This window comes from Prionailurus bengalensis, chromosome E4 (genome assembly GCF_016509475.1).
Source record: "Prionailurus bengalensis isolate Pbe53 chromosome E4, Fcat_Pben_1.1_paternal_pri, whole genome shotgun sequence".
NCBI classification, from domain to species: domain Eukaryota; kingdom Metazoa; phylum Chordata; class Mammalia; order Carnivora; family Felidae; genus Prionailurus; species Prionailurus bengalensis.
Genome location: NC_057360.1, coordinates 23,039,120 through 23,063,991, shown reverse-complemented (window position 1 = coordinate 23,063,991; position 24,872 = coordinate 23,039,120). Strand labels below are relative to the sequence as shown.

The following is a 24,872-nucleotide window of genomic DNA, read 5'->3' as shown; positions in this document are numbered from 1 at the left end:
GCTATCACTAAATGTGAATTTGGGAAGAGATAGATAATATCATACTAGAAAACATGGCTAGCAGGTGGATAATACAAAAATGTAGTAAAATAATTAGAAAATGATGAGATTTGAATATTATTACCTTTGTAATATATTCACCTTAAAGTTTATACAATTTAATTTTTAATAATGGCCATATTTAACAATCAGCTTTCAATATTTCTAGAAATTTCAGTTAGTTTCAGCACATCACAAAATGTTAGAGACATAATAAGTCTTGGGGCACTTGGCTGGCTCAGTTGGTGGAATGTGCGACTCTTAATCTCAGGGTTGTGAGTTCGAGCCCCACGTTGGGTATAGAGATTACTTAAATCTTAAAAAAAGACTTTTTTTTAAAAGTCTATTTGTCCAAGTAAAAAATTCTCACTTGAAAATTTCTTTAAAATTTAGTTGAGAATAAAAAGACTACTCCACTGGCTTTTTCCTAGTTTTGATGACTTTTACTCTTAGATCTTCTAAGATCTTAGATCCTATTTATTTGGGATCAAACAGCAAGTTGAGAACACTGCAGAGTTCCTTATGGTACTGTGGTTATCATATTCAAAATGTCCTGGATAAGGTCGATGGGCCAAGCATTGTCCTAATTACTATGTAAGAAATTTTTGGGTTTTTTCTCCCCAGCACTTTACTCTTTTTAGTGACGTGAAAAAAAATTAATAACGAGGCCTCATTAAGCTAGTATTCACTCAAGATAGCAGCACTAAAAAATATTATGTAATTTGTATTCCCCAAAATTCACATCTGTGCTAAAAATGAACACATGTACTTTTTAAAGAATTATTAAGATTTCAGAAAGATTCTTGATACTGTCCTTTGACAAATTAAAAGTATAGAGAAGATAAATATGAATTGACACAAAGATACTTACTAAGTCACAGAAATTGAAGGCTTTTATTCCAGAATCAAAATTTATTACAAAAGAAAAAATTTACTTTTTATTTAAATTCTCCATTCCAAAAATAGTAAATAGGTCAATTTCCCTTTTGAACATAAGAAAACAGTTTCTCGGACTAAAATTTAAAATTATAAAATGAAAAGTTCAATACAGCAACTCTTTTTTCCATATAGTTCGTATTTTTCCTGCTAGGATAATCTGAAAGCACTCAGATACAAGACCTTAAAGTAAACCTCATTGCCAAATATGCCCATAGCCTTAGAGCAAGTAAAAATTGTGCTTTCTTTAAAGAGGGCAAAATTTAAAAATAAATCTAACATCTGATTACCTGTTCTCCAATAATGTTTGGTTTCACTGGTCGACAAGGTAAGTGACAGATGCACATCCTGTAACCTAAAGTGAAGAATGGCTGGTTGTCATATCACTGTTCACTAAATAGTCCATTATCATTAAAAATTATTAGCAAATTTTATAAGAATAACTGGAATTCTTCTTGTATTTATAATATTGTAATTTATTTGAATGAGACTGTTAGTTTTAGATATTTGTTATATAAGATATAGCATAAAAGCAAATGTATGAGATCCAGGTTTGAATTCTAGTTCTGCCAAGACTGTGCATTGTCTTGGTTAGTTAGCTTCTTTGGGACTCAATTTTCTCATCTATTCTGTGTCATGTTGACTTTTCTTAGGCTTCATCTTCTTTGCCTCATGCTACATTTGCCATTACATAGCCTCTTCTTCCATTGATACGGCACTTAGTTCTCTCCCACCCTTCTTAATCTTCTTCACAGCTCCTCTTCCCTCTGTTATACTCTAAAACGCAGACTTTCTGTAGGCTTGCTCTGCTACATGACTGTTTTCCCTCGTTTCCTTGGTAATTTTAATGCCTTTTATGACTGCAACTATCTCCACTGGGGGAAGGAATTCCAAATTCTAGCTGTGGTTACTAACTCCTTACTGAAGGCCAGATCTCTATTTCTAATTGCCTATTGAGGATGTATGCCTGGGTTATCAGGTCAGCATTTCAAAATCTACTGTCATGGACTATAAATATATCATTTCCCCTTGAACCAGGTCTCTTTTCCACTTTTTAAATGAATGATAATGCCTTCCAGTTGCTCCTAACTTTAAGTGATCTCCAACTCCTTTCTTCTCATTCCTTACATCTAATTGTTTCTCTTACTTGTACATATGGAAGTATTTCCGGACTCAGCAACTTCTTTTTTTCCACTGATATGTACTCCTATGGTTATCCCATCCAGTCATATAGCTTTAAATACTATTTGACAATTCCCAAACTTGTATCTCTAGCCCAAACCTTTCCCCCAAACCCGAGATTCACATCTGGACAAGCTACTGACATCTCCAGCAGATGCATCTAAACCTTTGCATGCCTAAATCTGCAGTCTTAGCCTTCTTCCCCAGTACCTGGTCCGAATGATGAGGGAGGATGGGGAGAGCTGAGGGCAAAGTGAGGCTAAAAGCACCTCCCCCCCACCCCACACCTGTATGATATCCCTTGGACACTCCTGGCTACGCAAAAAACAAATGGTCAAACTGATTAAGTCTCCACCAGTTTACTAGAAAAAGGCAATCCCATCAATAAACCAGAGTATAGGAACTCTACAATCTTAATGTCTTGCTGGAGGGAAAAACAACTTTAGCTTAACTACAGCTAGGCCTCCAATAAGCCTTTAGCATGTGAAAGTCTCTTTGGAAATTCCCCCTTGATTCTATCTCCCCCACCCCCTCCGTAAACTAGTTACCCCCGACACTTATAGTACAGCTCTTCCTGCCCACATGTCCTGTCCTCATGCTTTAATAAAATCACCTTTTTATACCAAAGACGTCTTCAAGAATTCTTTCTTGGCCATCAGCTCTGGACCACCAGAACCGGCTCTGGACCACCGCCATTCTTGGCTTTTTTCTCCCTCACATCTCACTTCTATCCCTTTGAGAGGTCTTGATGCTTCTACCTTAAACATATTTGTCAACTACTTTGAGACCTGCTTGCTAGGACAAAAACTATGACACTCCCCATCTACCAGATCACCATGTGAAAAAACCCAACTTAATGTACTTAAGAGAGTAAAGAAATACCAGAGCCATTTACCAGAATAACTTGAAGGAGGAAGACTAAACCTAATGGTTAAACAATGGCTTAAATAAAGAATACAAAAGAGACCTTTTTAATTAAAATGAGACATTTCTCTTTTTGATAAAAAGTCAACATGATTTACTACACATTCTTATGTATAATTAAACATAAAAGACAGGATGGCTTCTGAATTAAGTCTCTAATTCCTTCTTCCCTAAGGAACCAGTGAGAACCTTGTACCAGTTCCACTAAGAAAATAGTTCTGGCTTCTTTTCTGGGTGTCTCATACTGGCTATTTCATCCGGTTTGGTTCAAACTCCAGATAACCACACTTAATAACACCTATACTCACAAAATCATATTCAAATGTAAATATACATATGCTTAAGACTGATATTTAGGGCTTGGGGGGGGGTATTTTTGGTTTTTATCCAAATGTAGTATCACAAAATCTTCCATATATATTGTATTCAATTGCAGTTTATCACGGAAATCCTTCCAAGTAAGCTAGTACTCATCTAACACATACTTTTTACAATGCCTGCATAATATGTCATGGCACTTATGTACCATAATGTATTCAACCATTCCTTTTATTTTAGTTTCAAGTTTTTGTCACTAAGTACAAGCTGCAATAAATATTCTTGTGTATCTATTCTTGCCTATTGATTCTTTTACTCCCAAAGGAGGGAGTGCCTGGGAGATATATACATTTTAAATTTTAAAAATGTTGCTGAAAGGGCGGGCCTACGCCAGCCGACTCCATCTTGTTCTGTGTCCTTCACCTTGACCACACCTCCTCCCCTCGACTCCATCTTGTTCTGTGTCCTTCACCTTGACCACACCTCCTCCCCTTGAGTAAACCCTCCCTCACCTGCCGGACCCTTCCCCAGGACCCCTCCCCAGCCAATCGGCTGAGGCCATAGCCATTACCTCACCAACTGCCCCCAGGCCCCAATAAAACCTTTGTCCTTTTGAAACTCGCGCTCTTTCCCTGGTATCTCACCGCTGCGTCGGTGCAGGTAGGGGATTGAGTTCGAGCTAGCTCGAATAAAGGCTCTTTGCTTTTGCATCGGACTCGGCTCCCTAGTGGTCTTTGGGGATCACGAATTCTGGGCATAACAGTTGCCAGATCTCTTTCCAAAAATGGTATAATTCACATAATTCACTCCAAAATCTAATAATAATTCATTATACTTAGGAAATCTTTTAACTTGATAAAACCTCAATTTTTAAAAATGTTGATTTATTTTACAGAACAAGGGGGGGTGGGGCAGAGAGAGAGAATCCCAAGCAGACTCTGCACTGTCAGTGCAGAGCCTGATGTGGGGCTCAAATCAACGAACTGTGAGATCATGACCTGAGCCAAAACCAAGAGCCAGACGCTTAACCAACTGAGCCACCCAGGCACCCCTAAGATCTCATTTTTTTGTCCTTCAACTTTATTCTTTATATGAGCCCTCTTGTTAAATTTAGTCCCCCAAATTATGTCATTTTTGTCATTATCACAATTGGTATCTTTTTCCTAATTTCCATTTATCTAGAGTAGAGAAAGGCAATGATTTCAAATATTTATCTTATATCCCACTACCATTCTACATACTCTAATTAACTCTAGTTTTTTTAAGCTATCAGCAGAAAAAAGATATTGTCTTCTCTTTTCCAATACTTACATATTTTATTTCGTTTTACAATCATTATACCTTCAAAAGAATGTGTCAAATGGTAGTCGTTCAACAAGTTATGGGGACCCCCCAGGGCCAAGCAAAGTACCCAGTGTAGAACAGATGCTTAATAAATGTTTGCTAAACTAAACTACACTTGCAACATACATCTTGTTGCCAGAGAGCTACGTGGCCTTTTATTAATAAACACGTTAAAAGAGGGTCATTAAATCCCTCAGAAATTTTAAATGGAAAATATTTGATTATGTTCACAATAAAATTCCAAAACTGGTACTGAATCTTGAATTTCATTTATGTTTAGCAAGCATAAAACTACTAACCTTCAAATTCAACCGAGACTTTCCAGTGTAAATTTTGAAGGTGACGACGAAGCTTATGGCTATTACAAGCTCTGAATTTTTCCTTAGGGCACAATGGACAAGACTGTTTGTTTCCTGGCCAAAAAAAAAACAAAAAACAAACAAAACAAAACAAAACAAAAAACCAATAAAGCACAGAATATACTAGCTACTAATACCTTGACTTAGCTACAAAAGAAGTCATAAGGGACTCCCTCCACACAACACACACACTTCTTAGATAATGTCTATGTTAACGTTAGGGAGAAGTCATCTCTGCCTCACCAGGTAGTTAACAATAACTGTATTAGCACATGGTCAGTGATTGATTTTTTACCCTAAAACTCTCCTCTCTGTGGCTGATATCCTTGTTGCCCTTGGGAACAGAGAGAATGAGAAAGTGATGAACTACATGATATCCCTCCAGCCAAAATGCCTGCCAGGGAGAGAATCAGGGGCAGCACTTGTCACACTCCCAGAGAGGTAGGAACTGGGCAGGAAGCATAAGCACCTGCTGTGGCATTCTACTCTGGGCAGCAACAAAAACAGTTAACAGGTGGAGTCAGAAAAGCGGGAGGAGTGGAAGGAGTACATGGGATCCAAAATAACTGCCATTCTGGGACAGGGAGCATAGTTAGAACCTGCTGTATCCTATTTGAGAATTTGTTAAATTCTTCCTTCTTTATTAATGAAAAGATATGGATCATAAAAAATACAAGTCTCATTTAATTAGAGATGTAACAGATCTCAAATATAAACTTTGATAGGGACAAAAAAACTAAAATCTCAAATTCAGGTTTACAGCAATAAAAATATACAGAAATCATCAGTGACTTATTTTTTAAATCCATATAGCACACTGCAGGTATAGGCAAAATTAATTTTTCAATATGTTCTGCCTACTTCAAAAACCCATGAAGTGATACTGAAGACAGAATGCAAGCGCTAAGGATGGCGAAGCAGAAAGAGAGGAGCTTGAGGCAGTGACGGCAATGAGGAACTCTTAGCCCTAAAAATTCTCCACCGTGGGACTTCTTTTACATGACATAATATAAGCCTTTCTATTACGTAAGGCACGGTTTCTTGGGATTTCCGTTACTCATAGCCAAATGCAATTCCTAACTTATAGGATGGACAGCACTTATATATCATGAAATTATAATTTCCTCGAGGAGCAATGAACAACTTATTCCCATAACACCTGTGCATGTAGAAGGCTACCAATTTCCTGAATGAAAACATTTTATTTATTAGTGCTCTAGTTCAATGGCAATAAACAAGTCTATTTTCAGCAATTTTTCATGAGTTGAAATTCTGATATAAATCAGAAATTAAGGGAGACAAACCCCTCCAAATATGGAAGTACCTGCATCAAGATTATCTGAGTTCAACGAACTGGCAGAGTCAAAATCCCCTTCAGTTACGAAAGCTAACTTCTCTAGATCAGCAAGCTGCCTTTGAATTGAGATGTGTCTCTCTGAAAGGAAATTTTAAGAGTTAGAAGATTATGTTTTAACAATCTGAATTCCAGTTATTTGATCACGTCAACAGACTCCGACACTTGTATTTCCTGTAGCATGGCGTCCTGGTGACTAGATGGGGAATACTGCTGCAACTCAGCTTATGTACGACAAGCGTGCCTCAGATTGCAAAAAGTTGGGTAAAAAAATGCCACTGTGTAACTTCACACCTTTAAACTTTAATTATTCAATATAATTCTACAAAAAATGTTTTTACTCTGAACAAAATGCTGAAGAAACATAAGCCATCTCCCCTATCTTTAGAAAGAAATTTCAACCAGGTGGAAGTCATATTAATATGTTAATCAACTATAACACAAGGCAGAATGAAATGAATACTGAGGTAAAGGTACTATGATGTGGGCATACATAGGAAGGGGGAATTAATTCCAATGACTGCCTCTGGGAATGTCTTCACTGAAGAGGTGGCATTTGACTGAGATGTAAGGTATGCATAGAATTTCAATAAGCAGAGATTTGGTGGCTGCCCTTATAAACTGAAGTAACCTCACCAACAAAGGCACAGGATGTGAAAAAAAAAGAAAAAAAATACAGCCACCTCTATCCCGCCCCTGGCTGGAATGTAGTATGTTTGGAGAATGGGGTTGGTAGGAGAACAAGCAGTCAAAAATGTATAAAGATGATGGAAGAACATAAATTCTATGAAAGCTAGGCTGGACTTTCATCTTCAGTTAATTGTGAAGTCTGCATGATTTTGAGGAAGTGAATGATATGATCTGAATGCATTTAAGGAGGTTATCTCTGGCTGTAGAACCTAAGACAGTAACTGAAGTGAGAATTAGCAATGGAAAGGTACAGAATAGATGGTTAAAACAAAAACAAAAACAAAAACAAAAACCAGAGAACTTTGGATTTGAGAAATAACTGTGAATGAAAAGTAAGTTCAAGAATGATTCTAAAAAGATTTCAAGTTTATATAGTTGAGAATAATGGTACTATTAACCAATGAAGGAAGAGGAAAATATTTTGGGTAGAAAAAGGAAAGGAGAAAAGGGAATTTAGTTTTTGACATAGTGTGTTTGAGGTAATACCAGTATTCATATTCCAGTTTAGTTTATGCAGTTGAACTGTTTTTGGAGCTCAAGAGGGATATAAATCATAAATACGCATAAGGTGAAACTAGGAGCTTAAGAAAGCCCAAGGAAAAAAACATTGTGAAAAAAGAGAAGCAAAAGGGCAAAGTCCAGCCCCAGTAACACATTTTTAGGTTTCTCAAACATTATACATTCTTCAAATGTCATACTTGTAAACTTTGGAATATATGAATAAATCTTACCCAAGATTATTACCCAAAGATGCATTACCCAAAGCTGCTGTGAACCCTCTGCTGATTAGTATAAATAGATGCAATTTGGAAATGAGGTATGGAGAGATGCAGGTAACATAAGAGACACTAAGGAAAAACAATCAGGAGGGTAGATTCAAAAAGAATAAATGATAAGGAGAATCAAGATAAGATAGAAGCCAAGAGAAAAGAGAATGTAAAAGACAAATGTTCAACACTAAGTATCAAACAGTTGCACAGATCAATAAAAGACCACTGGATTTAGTATTAGCAGGTCTCCAGTGACCTTTACAAAAAAGGTTCAGTGAGGTGTTGTGGAATACAATGGGACTAGAAAAAAAACACAAAATATAGAAAACCATATAGATTATTTCTTTCAAAAAAGGTGGCAGTATAAAAAAGGAGATAGATGGGACTGTAGTTTTTCTTTTTTTTTTTTTAAGGAGAGACTTGAATATACATATCTCCAAGGTAAGTAATATTTACTAAGTGGGAGCTTGAAAATACAAATACAAGACTAGGAGATGAAAATTGACAGGAAAAATCCCTAACTAGACAGAAAATGGTAAACCGTAGGGCTCGCTAGTAGTCATTATACAATTAGGTTATACAATTTAGAACCTTAAGCCTTTTAAATTCTGTTCTTGTCATTGCTACCTTCCTGCCTATTCCTCTCCAAGCTTCACTCCCACTTCTTTTTTTTTTTTTTTTTAACTCTTCAGTATAATTTGTGCCCTTATTTGTCTCCTCCACAGATAAGCAGTAAGAAGGCAAGGGCTATGCCTTACTCAGTTTTGTAATGGCTACGTGCCTAATACAATATCTTGCACACAGCAGGCACTACAGTTTGTTAAATATTTTTTAAAAATCATTAGTCAATTTTAGATGCAGTAGCATACTAAAGTCAGTAATTTTGGAATTCAATTCAGCACCATCAGATATTCCTACTCAAATTTATTAAAAGACAAATTTTTACTTCATTTTTAAAAGAGAAAAAGAGCAACGTATGTTATTGGTTAACTTATTACACTAGGTACAGTTCAAGTGACTTTATGAAGAGAGAATTTCTATAAATAGGCAAAATTTTTTTCCCATTTGAGCAAAATCTTTTGTTAGATGAGACAGTAAGATTCAGGCAATGAATCCATGTGTATAAACCAATCCATTTCATTTGTAGTCATAAAGGCTTTTGGCTTCCAAAGTTCAAAGATCTGTGTATGTGAAACAAGATATACAGTACTATGTAAAGATATGCTTTCTGAAATCTTTCTAAGTAGTATAAAATAAGAGAAAAGGACCTGATAAGTTAGAAGAGAACAATGAAAATTCTGTGGTCCACTATTAGAGAGAACTCTCAAAGATCTGTCTAAAGATTCATGATATGCCTGAAATTACTTTCTGGTTCAAAATAGTAGATATCAGACAATCTGTAGTTAAATCACTCAAACTTTTTCTAACACACTAATAATCCAGAAGTCAATAGGCAAACCTCCTGTTAAACAGATGAATCCAAAACGCTAGGTGGTTATTTTATAACTTCTGTTATTTTTTCCTCATTTTTCAATTCTATTTCAGATGTGTCATCTTCATCCTGCCTACTTAAGACTGATTTCAAATAACTAGACCGTATAAAAATAATTTTTAAAGTGAGATTAGTATGTATTTCCAATGCATTTCAGATTTCTAAATCATTATATATTTGTCCCTGTAATCCATTTTCAGGTTTCTCAAACATCATACATTCCTCAAATGACATACTTGTAAATTCTAGAATATATATCTTCCCAAACTATGTTTAAAATATTGTTGCTGGTGGGGAGTTTAAGAAGCATGCATTCCCTAAAGCTGCTGAACCAATTCTGATTAATATAAACAAATCCAACCTGGAGGGGAGGAAGGGAGGCTACTTACTCAGGAGAATGTACCACCCCCAACCCCCAGCTGTAGTTGTGGGTGAAGAAGCAACTGTCCTTATCTTGTACCTAGCAGTTCTGATTTAGTATGAGGAGGAGGGGCCTACCAGAGGCACGCTGTCTTTGTCTTTGCTGTGATCAGCTCTACTCTTTATTTAATCTACTATAACAATTTATATATGGCTTTAAAATTGCACAACTCTATTAAACTATAACTATCCAAGTGTTTTATAAACATTAAATTCACAACTGGCCTAGAAGTAGGAAAGAAAATGAATTAATTTAAATCATTTTGTTATAATTCACATAGAGCATTAAGGGTCAATTTATGGCCCACAAAACAAAACAAAACAAAACAAAACCCTTAGACTTTACATTTAAAACATTCATAAGATTCTTGAGTGTTACTCCTTACGGTCCCCTAAATCACCACTTACAAAACATGCACGGACATACAGAAGCACAGTAATAACGGGCTAATAATTTTCAACAGTCGACTTCTGATGGAACTGGAGTACAAAACTCAACTGGCATTTATGTCTGAGGGAAGACATCTGTAATTTAGCCGACCCTTTCTTAAACTACTTATCAGCCTCAAATTCTTTTTGGAAGCAAGGTGCTGAAGAAAATTAAATAATAAAAACTCATCTATTTGTGCGTGTCGAGCATAAAAGCTACTTGACAGCAACGGTTTCTAAATCTGGCAGCTAGGATCTACTACAGTAAACAGGTTGCCTCGGTTACCATGTCACTTTTCGAAGGACTTCGTGAACCATGGCAGACGGGGCTGAGAGGGAAACTACCAAATTAGGTGTAACTTCCTATTTTCCTATCAGAAAAGACCCCCTTTAACGAAAAAGCCCTCAGCCTCATCATTTCCTTCTATCTGCAGCACCCCTGGCCTCCACAAATCCTCTACCATGATGTCCTCGAGGTTTGTGGAGATGCCTTCTCCCATTCTGTACCCGCTTCACCCACTACCTTCCTCCCCCCACATCCCTAAACCTGCCTTTCCCCATAAAAACCATCCCAGTGAAGGGCCTCCCCTACTCCCCAGCAAGGCGCACTTTCTCGCTTCTCTTGCGGCAGAAAGATCTGGGCCTCCTGCACTTACTGCTTTCAGCCTCGTCAGGGGCAGAGGCTAGGGACGGGGACAGGGCCGGAGCCTGGGCCAGGGCAGGGGCTGGGGCTGGAGCCGAGGCCGGAGTCGGAGCCGAATCCGGGGCCGGAGCTGGGGTCGGGACCTGGACCTGGGCCACCTCCACCTCCTCCTTCTCCTGGGGTAGCAGCTCCTCCTCCGCCATATTCTCCATAGTTACCGCCTCCGTGCCAGGCCCGCCCGGGGACCAGGAGGGGCTCACGGCGGGGTGAGAGAACTGGCGTTCCCAGAGGGCTGGATCCAAGGAGTGGGAAAGCAAATGGGGAGGGCTGGATGCGTGCAACAGACAAAAGATGAAGAACCAGTGACCAAATCCTGTCAGCAGAAAAATAAAAAGCCACAGGCAGCAATTCGCGGTGCCGTCCGCTTCCCTTTCCCCGAGGCGTTACGACGCCACCACAGCCTGCGCAGTAACGTATCGGGGCGGCATCCAATGAGGTAACGGAGTTCCGCTTCCGCGGTGCGTCTCCGTTCCAGCCGTCAACCACGGAAGCGAACCAAGACTACAATACCCAGGGTGCAGCGCGCCACCTGGGGGGCGGAGCCCGAGTTCCAAGTCCTTGGAGGAAGTAAACGCGAAACTAAACAAACGCTCGGAGCGTTCGAGTAGAGAAGTCTTGGTTCGAGTGCAGAACTACATTTCCCAGCGGGCATCGGGACCAGGGGACGTCCTGGGCCTCTGGAGTTGCCACCGTCGCGGCCGCGAGTAAGGTAACTGGGGCGCAAATTGACGTTTGGCTGGGCAAGTTCCCACTTCTCTCACACTGGTACCCTAGCGGATGGCCAGCTGGTCGGAGGATTCCGGGGCCCCTCGAGCCTGGGCGGGGTGACTCTGTGGGCGGATCCGGGGAATGAGCCAGCTCAGTGAAGGGTGTGGTTCTGGCTCGGGTCAGCCTCTCGAGCTGCCCCTCGCTCAGAGCAAAGGTCTGGTTTGTTTCTGCGGAGCCCGTGGGCCGCGTCGGTTTACGAGCTGCTGACGAGCTTGCCTGCCAGTCTGGTTGACTTGGAGTTGGGGTCTGCGCTTCCTGTCGCACCCTCATCCACACCGTAACCTGAACACTTCTCCTTTTGTCTTCATTTTGCTTTAACTTCAGATTCCTATTATCAGCACTGCCCTGTGGTTGTAAGAGTCCTGTGGGTAGGGAAGTTGTGTGTGTGTGTGTGTGTGTGTGTGTGTGTGTGCGCGCGCGCGCGCCCTACGCTTGTATTCTTGTATTTAGACTTAATAACCAGAGCTCTGAGTGTGTTGAGTTTTAGGTCACTTGATTGATGCGATTCAGATTCCCCACAGCATTTGCCCAGTGAGTCCCCTGGCCCCAGTACTTGTCTTACTCTCTGGCCTGCTTGAGCCTAAGCCTCACTCATTCAGAACCATTGGGGCAGGCAGAGGAAAGCTGGAGTTTTCTGGCTGCTCCTCCTGGGACTGGTCCGAATGTTATAGGCAGCAGGGGAGGAGAAGGAAGCCCCCTTTAGTTTCACACTTCCACACTTCGAGTTCGGTTTTCTTAGTTAATAAATCTGATACTAAATGCCTACTTATCTCATTGGTCTCCTTATTTCCTACTTGTTTCAGAGCCCAGGTGAGAGCAAGTGTGATTATTTGGCACTTTAAGAGTGTAATAGGAATTTAGTTGCCACCTGCCGAAGCCCCCCAGCCCGCCCAATAGTTAGGAAGTGTATCTGGAGGGTTGTTTTTTTTTTTCCCCCTCCTCCCCAGTTTAATGGAAACAGTTGAACCCATGGATTGACTGTTAAAGTTATATCTTATAGGAATAAGTAGTGGCTAATTATATTTGTGCATCATCCAAACGTTGTTTTTTTTTTTTTTTTTTAAATTTCTAAAAGGCTAGATGGTTAATTGAAAGCTTGATTCAGTATATCAGCTGGAAACCAGAAGACGGAAAGGGTTAGATTTTAGTGTGTGGACTCTGGGAATTTCAATAAGAACTTTTAAGTGTGGTCTGTGATCTTGAGACAGCTTAAAAAAAGAATCTTAAAAGTTGAAGAATTATATTGAGCGTATTACTCATCTGTTGCTGCCTAAGTTATCCTAAAACTTAGTGGTTTAAAACAACAAGTGTTTATTACCTCACAGTTTCTGTGTGTCAGAAATTAAGAAGTGGCTTTCTGGGGTACCTGGTTCTGAGTCTCATGAGGTTGCAGTGAAGATATCAGCCAGGGATGCTGCCACTCAAAGGCTTGATTAGGGCTTCAGGATTAGCCTCAAAGCTGGCTCACTCACATGCTTGGCAATTGGTTCTTTTTTGGCAAGAGGTCTCAGTTCTTCGCTGGTGGGCCTCAATGAGCTACTTAAAAATCATCATGGTATGGTGGCTGGCTTTCCCTAGGGTAAGAGAAAGACAGAATCCACAGTGTCTTATATAACTTAGCCACGTATGCCATATAGCAATTCCTATTGGTGACACAGGTCAGCCCCATTTATTGTGAGAGGACTACCTAAGAGTGTAATTACCGGCAGCAGAGATCATCAGGAGCCACTTTGGAGGCTGGCCAGCACAGGAAGTCTCCCCTTTTTTGAGCTTATATTTTTTCATGAAACCAACATGACTTTCACACCATTATAAATATGAAACATTTGTCATGGTAAACATGTAGGTGTTTTTGCTTGGATAGTCCATTATCTTCAGTGATTTTTTTTTTTAATTGGGCTTATTTTTGTATTCAAAGCAGTGACATAAGACTAACTTGGGTCAGTTTAAATTGTAAAAGGTAACATTATAAGTAGTCCATTGTCTTGAAGCAATTCATTTCATGGAAGTTACTGTTTTTTATTATACCTTTCCCCAACATGGAATAGAATCCTTGGAACAAGAGAAGGAAAAAGGAGATTATTACTCTCATCTGGAAGCACAACTGTGAATTCAGTTATTGCCATACATTATCTTACAAAGCAAAATTTCTGGGCGATTTAGGATCAGTGCTTGGAAATCTATGTTGAATATGCTTTTGTTAATTTTTACTGTTAGCATTTCTGTTAGCTATCAGCATTTCCCTTCTTTCTTTTTACATTCATCAAAGCATTCTAAAAGTTTGATTTAGTATACTTGCATTATTTTATATAACTTCACTTACCGTGGTCATGATTGACCATGAGTAATTGCAATTGTTTGGTTTCTAAAGCTTTTCTTATGTTCAGAGTCCCCATATGTGTCACTGTCAGCAATAAACTCTCCTTTGGGCTTTGCTTCTAGACTCCGGTCTATCTTCCCGTTCCAACAGACCTGATGATATTTCCAACCCCTAGGCTTTCTATTCCAGCACTGGAAGCTTCTGGTGCACACTGAGTTGAGTGTGGAGGGTGTGTCAGGAGAGTAAAGACTTAGGACTAACTGGTTTTGAGGTGTAGGTAAGGCAAAATACAACAGTTCTGCAGGCAGTTGGAAAATGGTGGTCTGAAGCTTGGGAGAGAAATCAGGGCTACAGGCACAGTTTTGAGAGTCATTCCTAAAAAGGTGGTAGATGAAACTGAAGTAGAGGAAGAGATCATTATGAGGGAAAATGTAAGTGAAATAAAGTGGAACAATGAGAGAATTCTGTTGTCTTGGGAATGGTTAGAAAATGGAAATCATTTTGTAAAACTCCAGTCTTTGTATAACTGAAAGAAGACGAATTTCTAACGTATTTTATGGTGGTGATGGTAAAACACACGCACACACACACGCACGTAATGTGTTTTTAATGTTTATTTTAGCTTTTCAAAATGTCCAACAAAGAATCTTGTGGAAAAAAAGAGAAGTCTCGGAGAAAAGGCAGCACCGCATCACCCAACTTTGACGTAGAAGTAAGAATTTTACTTTACTGACCCAAAGATACCTTTTTTTTGCAGTTCACTTTTGTGTTAAGAAAAAAATACCTCAGTTTTAAAATGAGCTATGTAAATATTTTGTTTTGCCCTTCTGACACAGAAGTAATTTGTTTTTCCCATCCTTTTTTTTCACCCAGTCTTGCGTTATTTTATTTATTCCTCACAACTCTGTGAAGTAGGTACTTTATTATCCCAATGATACAAATGCCAAAACTGAGGCTTAGAGAGGTATGTAATTTGCCTAGCCATTCCTGACTTGAGTTCTAGGCCCTCCTTTACATAGAAATAACTCACCATTATACCTTTATTGTGTGTCTCCTTCTTCATTTACTCAGCACTGGATAAGATTATATGCTCATCAGTCAGAATAGGCTACCCTGTGTGGGGGAGGCTAAAGGTAGGGACGGCATGCTCACCATGTGCCTTTCTCTGTGACTCTCAACACATTACCTTAGGAAGTACTTTAAAAAATTTTTTTTTAGTGTTTATTCATTTTTGAGAGAGAGAGAGAACAGGAGAGGGACAGAGAAAGAGGGAGACACAGAATCTGAAGCAGGCTCCAGGCTATGCCCTGTGAGCACAGAGCCCGACATGGGGCTCGAACTCACAAATGTGAGATCATGACCTGAGCCGAAGTTGTAGGCTTAATTGACTGAGCCACCCAGGCTCCCTGGAAGTTTTGTTTTGTTTTTTAAGTTTATTTATTTATTTAAAGAGAGAATGAGAATGAGTGGGGGAGGGGCAGAGAGAGGGAGACAAGACCTGAAGCAGGCTCTGCGCTGACAGCACAGAGCCCGATGTAGGGCTCGAACTCACAAAATGTGAGATCATGACCTGAGCCAAACTTGGACACTTAACCGACTGAGCCACCCAGGCAAACTAGAAGTATTTTAGCAGATGAAATTTAGGGTGTCCCAATTAATTGAGTGAAATGTTATCTCTAGGAAACAAGACTGAAACATGATTTATGTGACCAAAACAAACGAAAACCCTGCAACTAGTTTTATTATAAACTCTCTGAATAGTCTGCTTAGTGCATCATCAGAATTAGACAATGTTTATGCTATATTACCATTCAAGATGAGAGACTAAAGTCTAGCAAAGGTGAATATTCACTATAGAAGTGATTTCTGTGGTAGCAGATAAGTTCATAAGGCTTTTACATCACCTGGATAAAGTAGACTAAGGATCATTACACTTTTTGATGTTTGTTCCTTTCTTACTATCTTATTACTAATTTGACCTCCCAGGTATAGGGATAATTGGAAAGGGGACCCTGGAGTATGGCCTTACAGTACTATGGTATCTTTGATTTATGTATCTTCTATTTGGCACTGATAATTGGCACGCCATTTGCAATTCTCCTCCTATTCTCTTTTAATCTCCTTGAATCAGACTTTTTGTTGCCATCACTCCTCCAAATATGGTTTCATCAAAGCCAGCAGCAGTGGTTTCCATGTTGCTAAATCCATTTGTTGCTCTTCAGACCTCATCTGACTTGAACCATCAGCAGTATTTGACATAGCTGATTACACTTTCTCCTTGAAACATTTTCTTCACTTAACTTTTGAAACACCATATTCTCCTGATTTTCCTCCACACTGGTGACTGCCTGGAAGTGTCCTCTGTTGATTCCTCATCTTCTTAAACTATAACCTTTCAAATGTCCAGCTTCGGTTTTTCCAATTTAGTAAGTTGCAATTCCATTCTTTCAGTTGCTTGGGCAAAGCCCTGGTCATCATCCTCTACCTGCATCCAGTCTATCAGCTTTCTCTTAATAATATATTTAGAGCCTGACTACCTCCTCTGCTGTCACCTTGATCCAGACAATCAGCTTGCTTCTCCAGATTGTCCCAGTACTTTTCGTATTGATCTCCCTGCTGCCACCTTTGCCTCCTCATGTTCTCTTCTCAGCAAGCTGCCAGAATGATCCTATTAAGATGTCAGATCATGTCACTCCTCTGCTCTGTACTTTCTGGTGGTCTTCCATTTCCCCCAGAGTAACAGCTAAAGTCCTAGCTGGGGCCAACAAAGCAATCTGCTCTCCCCATCTCATCTCCTTTCATTCTCTCATTGCTTTCTCCATTTTGTGTTTTTTTGCTATTATTCCAACAAGCCAGGCAAATTACTGCCTCGGGGGCTTTGCCCTTGAACTGAAAGCTCTTTCCCTAGATATTCATGCGACTTTTTCCTTCACTTCTTTAGGTCTCCAGTCAGATGTCAGCTTATCAGTGGGGTCTTTTTCTGACTACTGTTTAAATTTGCAGCCACCTGCACCCCCACCTTCCAGCCCTTCCTGCCTTCTTTCTCTGGTTTATTGTTTTCCATCGTATCATCTGACACTAAATCTATTACTTGTTTATTTGTAAATTCCTGCACTAAATTTTAACCTCCATGAGGGCAGGAGCTTTTGTTCATTAATCTGTCCCCACTGTCTAGAATGGCTTTGGTACATGGTAGGTACTTAGAGTTTGTCCCGGGTCTGCTGAGTTTTGGATCCACTGAAACATAACTGGCTGTATGATTTTGCTTTATCAAAGACTGAATTCCACCATGGCAGTGCCACCTCCTCATACCTTTATCTGAGCCATCAGCTGTCTTCTGCTGTAGCACCTGTATCCTATCTCATCTCTAATTCAAAAGCATCTAGATCCTCTGATTTCTAGTTGTCTTCTTTCTGGCTGAATTTCCCTCCCTCTTACCAAAGGATGTGTGCCTTTAAACATTTCCCCCCCTGAAGGTTATTATTAATATAGAAAGAATATTAATTTATAATAACAATGGTTAAATAACACTTACACTATACTTTATTTCGTGTCTTTCTTTCCTTTTTTCCACTTGGCATTCTTACGATAAGAAAGAGAAAAAAGCTTCAAGTTCTCCTAGTTCAGCTTGCTGTGTAAGGTCTGTTTCATCAGAGAAGAGAAAACTGGTAAGTGTTCATATACTATAACTAACTCTAAACAGTATTTATATTAAAGTTTTAATGTATAATTGGAAAGTTTATGATATAAATTCCCCCACGACTTTTTTACTCATATTTTCTTTATACTTTATGATAGCCAATAGAAAAAAATAAACCAGTGTTTGGTTTTTTTCTTCCTTCTCACCAAAAAGCACTAATCAAGGCCTTCATTTCTTTCTGGGGATACAGGGCCTCAGCACAAGAGAAGAAAGAGAGAAATAGGATATAGTCCCTGTCCTAAAGATTTTAAAGAATAGAGAGAAGTAGAAGCACATGCACGGATAACTTAACGAAAGGACATACCTCAGTGTCAAAGCAGAAAAATGCACAATAAGTTGTAAAAGAATTCAAAACATCAATCACCAAGACTTGGAACATACTTAGGAAAAAAAAGGTGGACGAAATATATGCTAACGACTGAATATAGATGGAATAAAGATGAATGAGTTAAAGAAAAAAGGTTTTCTTGGCTAAGAAAGCGTGGGCATTCTAAGAATCTATAGATGACTGGAGTGCATTCAGCAGAGAGAAAATAAACCAGCCTACCTAGAAACAGAAGGACTATTTTGAGGAAGAAAAATAGAACCTACCATGTGGGATCAGACAACATGGATATAAATTAAGATAGTTTTAAAAAGTCTCGTCCCATATATAATTATATTTGGCTTTACAATATTCTTGTGAGATAGCGATGGCAGATATGTAGTGTTTGTGTTTTCAGATCCAGAAATTAAGATCCAGAAGGTTAAGTGACTTGTCCAGGGACACAAAATTGTTTATAGCGACAGAGCCAAGTCCAGAGTCACATAAATAATTAGAAACACATTAAGCTAGCTCAGGGGTGGTTGGTGAAGTGCTTAACTACACTCAAGTTGAAAGTAGGTGTATGTGGGGATAGCTACAGGTTTGCAGGTAATGAGAGAAAGTAGTTGTGAAAGTTGTGTGAATGTAGAATTCTGTTTTTAAGAATTTGTTTTTGTACAGTGACACTGCTATTTGAATGGATTGTTTCTATATTAATCTCTTTAAAGCATAGGTTTCATCATATTTCTCCTCTTGAAAAATCTTCACTCACTTTTTAGTCTGTCATTTAGGACCTTCTTAAATTGAGTCACACCTTAACTCTCCAGTTCTCTTTTTTCTTCCTCAAAATAGTCCTTCTGTTTCTAGGTAGGTTGGTTTATTTTCTCTCTGCTGAATGTGCGCCAGTCGTCTGCAGCTTCTTAGAATGCCTAAGCTTTCTTAGCCGGGAAAACGTTTTTTCCTTAATTCATTCATCTTTATTCCATCTATATTCAGTCGTTAGCATGTATTTTGTCCATCTTTTCTCTCAAGTATGTTCCAAGTCTTGGTGATTGATGTTTTGAATTCTTTTACAACTTATTGTGCATTTTTCTGCTTTGACACTGAGGTATGTCCTTTCGTTAAGTTATCCGTGCATGTGCTTCTACTTCTCTCTATTCTTTAAAGTTTTTAGGACAGGGACTATATCCTATTTCTCTCTTACTTCCCTTGTGCCGAGGCCCTGTGTCCCAAGTACATAGAGAGACAAGGTGGGGGAGTAGAGATAGTGGCCACAGCTGGTTTCAGTCCTGGCTCTGCTGCTGACTTGCTGTGTGATGTTGAGAAAGATACTTTGCTGTATTTGAGCCTTGGGTACTTTATCTGTAAAAGGCGAATGATGATATTATCTATCTCACAGGATTTATTGGAAGGATTAAATAAATTGTTGTGTCATCCTATTCACTAACACATAGGTGTGGAAAAAAATATTGTCTCCCAGTCTCTTTCCCCTGTAACTGTGGTAAAAGTGCACAATTTATATTTCCTAAATGATACATTTTTTTTTCTTTCAGAAATCGGATCATACAGACATTCTGTACTGTGACATAAAAAGACAAGAAGTGAAAAGGTAAATTCCCCCTTTTTACTGATATTTTTTACTTTTTGGGCCTTAGAATTGTGAAAGTAAATATTTTGATTTGCAAATTTTTTTTTACTTTGATTAGTACTGATTTGCATATAAATATTTCTAGTTATATCACAGGTTATGATTTTTTTAATTTTTAAAAATTTTTTTAAAGTTCATTTCAGAGAGACCGAGATAGCATGAGTTGGGGAGGTATAAAGAGAGAGGAGGAGAGAGAGAATCCCAAGCAGGCTCTTTGCTTCTAGTGCAGAGTCTGATGTGGGGGTCAAACCCATGAAACTGTGAGATCATGACCTGAGCGGAAACTAAGAGACCGACGCTAACCCTTCATTATTGAATTTTCTTAATGTTAGTGTAGATTTAATAAAAAGTTGAGTGAAATAAAAAGTCTTGTCACAATTCTGTGCTTTCAAGTAAATGACCCTTTCAAGTAAAATGCTAATTTTTATCTCAGGTGATTTGATTTTGACTCACCCTTAGAAGTTTCATGACTTTGTTACATATAGTGATAGAAGAAGTTGTGTGGCTGGTTTAGAAATGTTATAAATTAAAGATGAATTACATATTACCTATGAAGAGAATGTGGTGCATATTGAATTGGTATGGTTTCAAAACTGTGTTAATTAAAGAGGATATGGCCACAACTAGATAGCTTGGGGAAAAATGGTAGGAACCGTGGAGATTATTTTTCTTTAGTTTCTGTGTTCTTTGGATAAAAATTTCAGAGAATTTTGTGGTGAAGGCATTTCTTGCCACTAATAGGGTACAAATAATAATAAAAGTATGCATAATAAAAGTTGATGAGATCATAGTTTCTCTGAAAATAAGGAGTTATGGGAAAATGATAAAATGGCATTAAGAATATACATAAAATTTCTGCTTCACAAACTCAATGTTTGCTAAAAACAAGAAAATTCAACTTGCCTCTAGCTTTTCTTCAGCTTTTTTTTTTATTGTCTTCTTTCTTTGTGATACTTTGCTTCTTATATTATTATCGGTTGAAGTACATTCTGTCATAAATTTCACATTACGTTGACTATTACTTTCTAAATTTTTTAAAATATTTTTTATTTTTTAATTTTATTTTTTTAATTTACATCCAAATTAGTTAGCATATAGTGCAACAATGATTTCAGGAGTAGATTCCTTAATTTAGCCCATTCCCCCCTCCAGTAACCCTTTGTTCTCCATATTTAAGAGTCTCTTATGTTCTGTCCCCCTCCCTATTTTTATCTTATTTTTGCTTCCCTTCCCTTATGTTCATCTGTTCTGTGTCTTAAAGTCCTCATATGAATGAAGTCACATGATATTTGTCTTTCTTTGGCTGACCAATTTCGCTTAGCATAATACCCTCTAGTTCCATCTACATAGTTGCAAATGGCAAGATTTCATTCTTTTTGATTGCCGAGTAATACTCCATCAAATGTATTTGTGTGTATGTATCTTCTTTATCCATTCATCCATCTATGGACATCTGGGCTCTTTCCATACTTTGGGTATTGTCGATAGTGCTTCTATAAACATTGGGGTACATGTGACCCTTTGAAACAGCATACCTGGATCCCTTAGATAAATACCTAGTAGTGCAATTGGGTAGTTCTATTTTTAATTTTTTGAAGAATCTCCATAGTGTTTTCCAGAGTGGCTGCACCAGTTTGCATTACCACCAGCAATGCAAAAGAGATCCTCTATCTCTGCATCCTCGCCAACATCTGTTGTTGCCTGAGTTGTTAATGTTAGCTATTCTGACAGGTGTGAGGTGGTATCTCATTGTGGTTTTGATTTGTATTTCCCTGATGATGAGTGATGAGCATGTTTTCATGTGTTGGTTGGCCATCTGGATGTCTTCTTTGGAGAAGTGTCTATTCATGTCTTTTGCCCATTTCTTCCTTGGATTATTTGTTTCTTGGGTGTTGTGTTTGATAAGTTCTTTATAGATTTTAGATACTGACCCTTCATCTGATATGCTGTTTGCAACTATCTTCTCCCATTCTGTCCGTTGCCTTTTAGTTTTGCTGATTGTTTCCTTCGCTGTGCAGAAGAAGCTTTTTATTTTTATGAAGTCCCAATAGTTCATTTTTGCTTTTGTTTCCCTTGCCTCTGGAGGTATGTTGAGTAAGAAGTTGCTGTGGCCAAGATCAAAGAGGTTTTTGCCTGCTTTCTCCTTGAGGACTTTGATGGCTTCCTGTCTTACATTTAGGTCTTTCATCCATTTTGTGTTTATTTTTGTGTATTTTGTGTATAAGAAAGTGGTCCAGGTTCATTCTTCTGCATGTCGCTGTCCAGTTTTCCCAACACCACTTGCTGAAGAGACTGTCTTTATTCCATTGGATATTCTTTTCTGCTTTATCAAAAATTAGTTGGCCGTACGTTTGTGGGTCCATTTCTGGGTTCTCTATTCTGTTCCATTCATCTGAGTGTCTGATTTTGTGCCAGTACCGTACTGTCTTGATGATTACAGCTTTGTGGTATAGCTTGAAGTCTGGGATTGTGATGCCTCCTGCTTTGGTTTTCTTTTTCAAGATTGCTTTGGCTATTCGGGGTCTTTCTGGATTTTTTAGGATTATTTTAGGATTATTCTAGCTCTGTGAAGAATGCTGGTGTTACTTTGATAGGGATTGCATTGAATATGTAGATTGCTTTGGGTAGTATTGACATTTTAACAATATTTGTTCTTCCTATCCAGGAGCATGGAATATTTTTCCATTTCTTTGTGTCTTCTTCAATTTCTTTCATAAGCTTTCTATAGTTTTCAGTGTATAGATTTTTCACCTCTTTGCCTAGATTTATTCCTTGGTATTTTATGGTTTTTGGTGCAATTGTAAATGGGATCGATTCCTTGATTTCTCTTTCTGTTGCTTCATTGTTCGTGTATAGGAATGCAACTGATTTCTGTGCATTGATTTTATATCCTTCAACTTTGCTGAATTCATGAATCAGTTCTAGCAGTTTTTTGGTGGAATCTTTTGGGTTTTCCATGTAGCGTATCACGTCGTCTGCAAAGAGTGAAAGTTTGACCTCCTCCTGGCTGATTTGGATGCCTTTTATTTCTTTGTGTTGTCTGATTGCAGAGGCTGACTTCCAATACTATGTTGAATAACAGTGGCAAGAGTGGACATCCCTATCTTGTTCCTGACCTTAAGGGGAAAGCCCTCAGTTTTTCCCCATTGAGGATGATATTAGCATTGAGTCTTTCATATATGGCTTTTATGATCTTGAGGTATGTTCTAGCCCTACTTTCTTGAGGGTTTTTATCAAGAAAGGATGCTGTGTTTTGTCAAATGTTTTCTCTGCATCTATTGAGAGGATCATATGGTTCTTGTCCTTTCTTTTATTGATGTGATGAATCACATTGATTGTTTTGCAGATATTGAACCAGCCCTGCATCCCAGGTATAAATTCCACTTGGTCGTGGTGAATAATTTTTTTAATGTATTGTTGGATCCAGTTGGCTAATATCTTGTTGAGGATTTTTGCATCCATGTTCATCATGGAAATTGCTGTATAGTTCTCCTTTTTAGTGAGGTCTCTGTCTGGTTTTGGAATCAAGGTAATGCTGGCTTCATAGAAAGAGTTTAGAAGTTTTCCTTCCATTTCTATTTTTTGGAACAGCTTCAAGAGAATAGGTATTAACTCTTCCTTAAATGTTTGGTAGAATTCCCCTGGAAATCCATCTAGCCCTGGACTCTGGTTTTTGGGGAGATTTTTGATTACTAATTCAATTTCCTTGCTGGTTATGGGTCTGTTCAAACTTTCTATTTCTTCCTTTTTCAGTTTTTAGTGTATATGTTTCTAGGAATTTGTCCATTTCTTCCAGATTGCCCATTTCATTGGCATATAATTGCTCATAATATTCTCTTATTATTGTTTTTATTTCTGTTGTGTTGGTTGTGATCTCTCCTTTTTCATTCTTGATTTTATTTATTTGGGTCCTTTCCTTTTTCTTTTTGATCAAAGTGGCTAGTGGTTTATCAATTTTGTTTTTTTTTTTTTTTTTTAATTTTTTTTTTTTCAACATTTATTTATTTTTGGGACAGAGAGAGACAGAGCATGAACGGGGGAGGGGCAGAGAGAGAGGGAGACACAGAATCGGAAACAGGCTCCAGGCTCTGAGCCATCAGCCCAGAGCCCGACGCGGGGCTCGAACTCCCGGACCGCGAGATCGTGACCTGGCCGAAGTCGGACGCCCAACCGACTGCGCCACCCAGGCGCCCCATTTTGTTAATTCTTTCAAAGAACCAGCTTCTGGTTTCATTGATCTGTTCTGTTTTTTTGGTTTGAAAACATTAATTTCTGCTCTAATCTTTATTACTTCCTGTCTTTTGCTGGTTTTGGTTTTATTTGCTGTTCTTTTTCCAGCTCTTTAAGGCGTAAGGTTAGGTTGTGTATCTGAGATCTTTCTTCCTTCTTTAGGAAGGCCTGGATTGCTATATACTTTCCTCTTATGAACGCCTTTCCTGCATCCCAGAGATTTTGGGTTGTGGTATTATCATTTTCATTGGCTTCCATGAACTTTTTGATTTCCTCTTTAACTTCTTGGTTAGCCCATTCATTCTTTAGCAGGATGTTCTTTAGTCTCCGAGTATTTGTTACCTTTCCGCATTTTTTCTTGTGGTTGATTTCGAGTTTCAGAGCATTGTGGGCTGAAAATATGCCCGGTATGATCTCGATCTTTTTGTACTTGTTGAGGGCTGATTTGTGTCCCAGTATGTGGTCTGGAGAACATTCCATGTGCAATGGAGAAGAATGTATATTCCACTGCTTTAGGATGAAATGTTCTGAATATATCTGTTAAGTCCACCTGGTCCTGTGTGTCATTCAAAGCCATTGTTTCCTTGTTGATTTAAAAAAAAATTTTTTTTTTAACGTTTATTTATTTTTGAGACAGAGAGAGACAAAGCATGACCGGGGGAGGGCAGAGAGAGGGAGACACAGAATCTGAAACAGGCTCCAGGCTCTGAGCTGTCAGCACAGAGCCCGACGCGGGGCTCGAACTCACGGACCGCGAGATCGTGACCTGAGCCGAAGTCGGCCACTTAACCGACTGAGCCACCCAGGCGCCCCTCCTTGTTGATTTTTTGATGAGATGATCTGTCCATTGCTGTGAGTAGGGTGTTGAAGTCCCCTACTTGTTATGGTATTACTGTCAATGAGTTTATGTTTGTGATTAATTGATTTATATATTTGGGTGCC

The 24,872-nt window shown here is 38.7% G+C and overlaps 2 protein-coding genes across 9 annotated transcripts in view; one reads left to right on the top strand and one right to left on the bottom strand.

Annotated features, from left to right (window-relative positions):
* TRMT1L (tRNA methyltransferase 1 like) overlaps nucleotides 1-11,368 on the bottom strand; it is a 40,739-nt gene extending 29,371 nt beyond the window's left edge. Inside the window, exons 1-4 of one of the 5 annotated variants that reach the window (XM_043568886.1) lie at nucleotides 10,914-11,368; nucleotides 6,427-6,537; nucleotides 5,043-5,156; nucleotides 1,266-1,330 (exon numbers count right to left, since the gene is read on the bottom strand). In XM_043568886.1, coding sequence (XP_043424821.1) covers nucleotides 1,266-1,330; nucleotides 5,043-5,156; nucleotides 6,427-6,537; nucleotides 10,914-11,112 — 489 coding nt within the window. In that variant the 5' untranslated portion in view covers nucleotides 11,113-11,368. Of the gene's footprint in view, nucleotides 1-1,265; nucleotides 1,331-5,042; nucleotides 5,157-6,426; nucleotides 6,538-10,913 lie in introns of those variants that run through there. The other 4 variants (XM_043568889.1, XM_043568887.1, XM_043568888.1 and 1 more) reach the window with 4 other exon arrangements.
* A 143-nt stretch (nucleotides 11,369-11,511) lies between these two features.
* Nucleotides 11,512-24,872, top strand: part of SWT1 (SWT1 RNA endoribonuclease homolog) — a 104,250-nt gene continuing 90,889 nt past the window's right edge. For 3 of the 4 annotated variants that reach the window (XR_006295458.1, XM_043568884.1, XM_043568883.1), the window contains exons 1-4: nucleotides 11,514-11,669; nucleotides 14,671-14,760; nucleotides 17,636-17,716; nucleotides 19,606-19,661. Coding sequence is in view for 3 of the 4 variants with exons in the window: in XM_043568884.1 (XP_043424819.1) it covers nucleotides 14,680-14,760; nucleotides 17,636-17,716; nucleotides 19,606-19,661 (218 nt within the window). In the remaining variant the exon portion in view is untranslated. Of the gene's footprint in view, nucleotides 11,670-14,670; nucleotides 14,761-17,635; nucleotides 17,717-19,605; nucleotides 19,662-24,872 lie in introns of all 4 variants that reach the window. The other variant, XM_043568885.1, reaches the window with a different exon arrangement.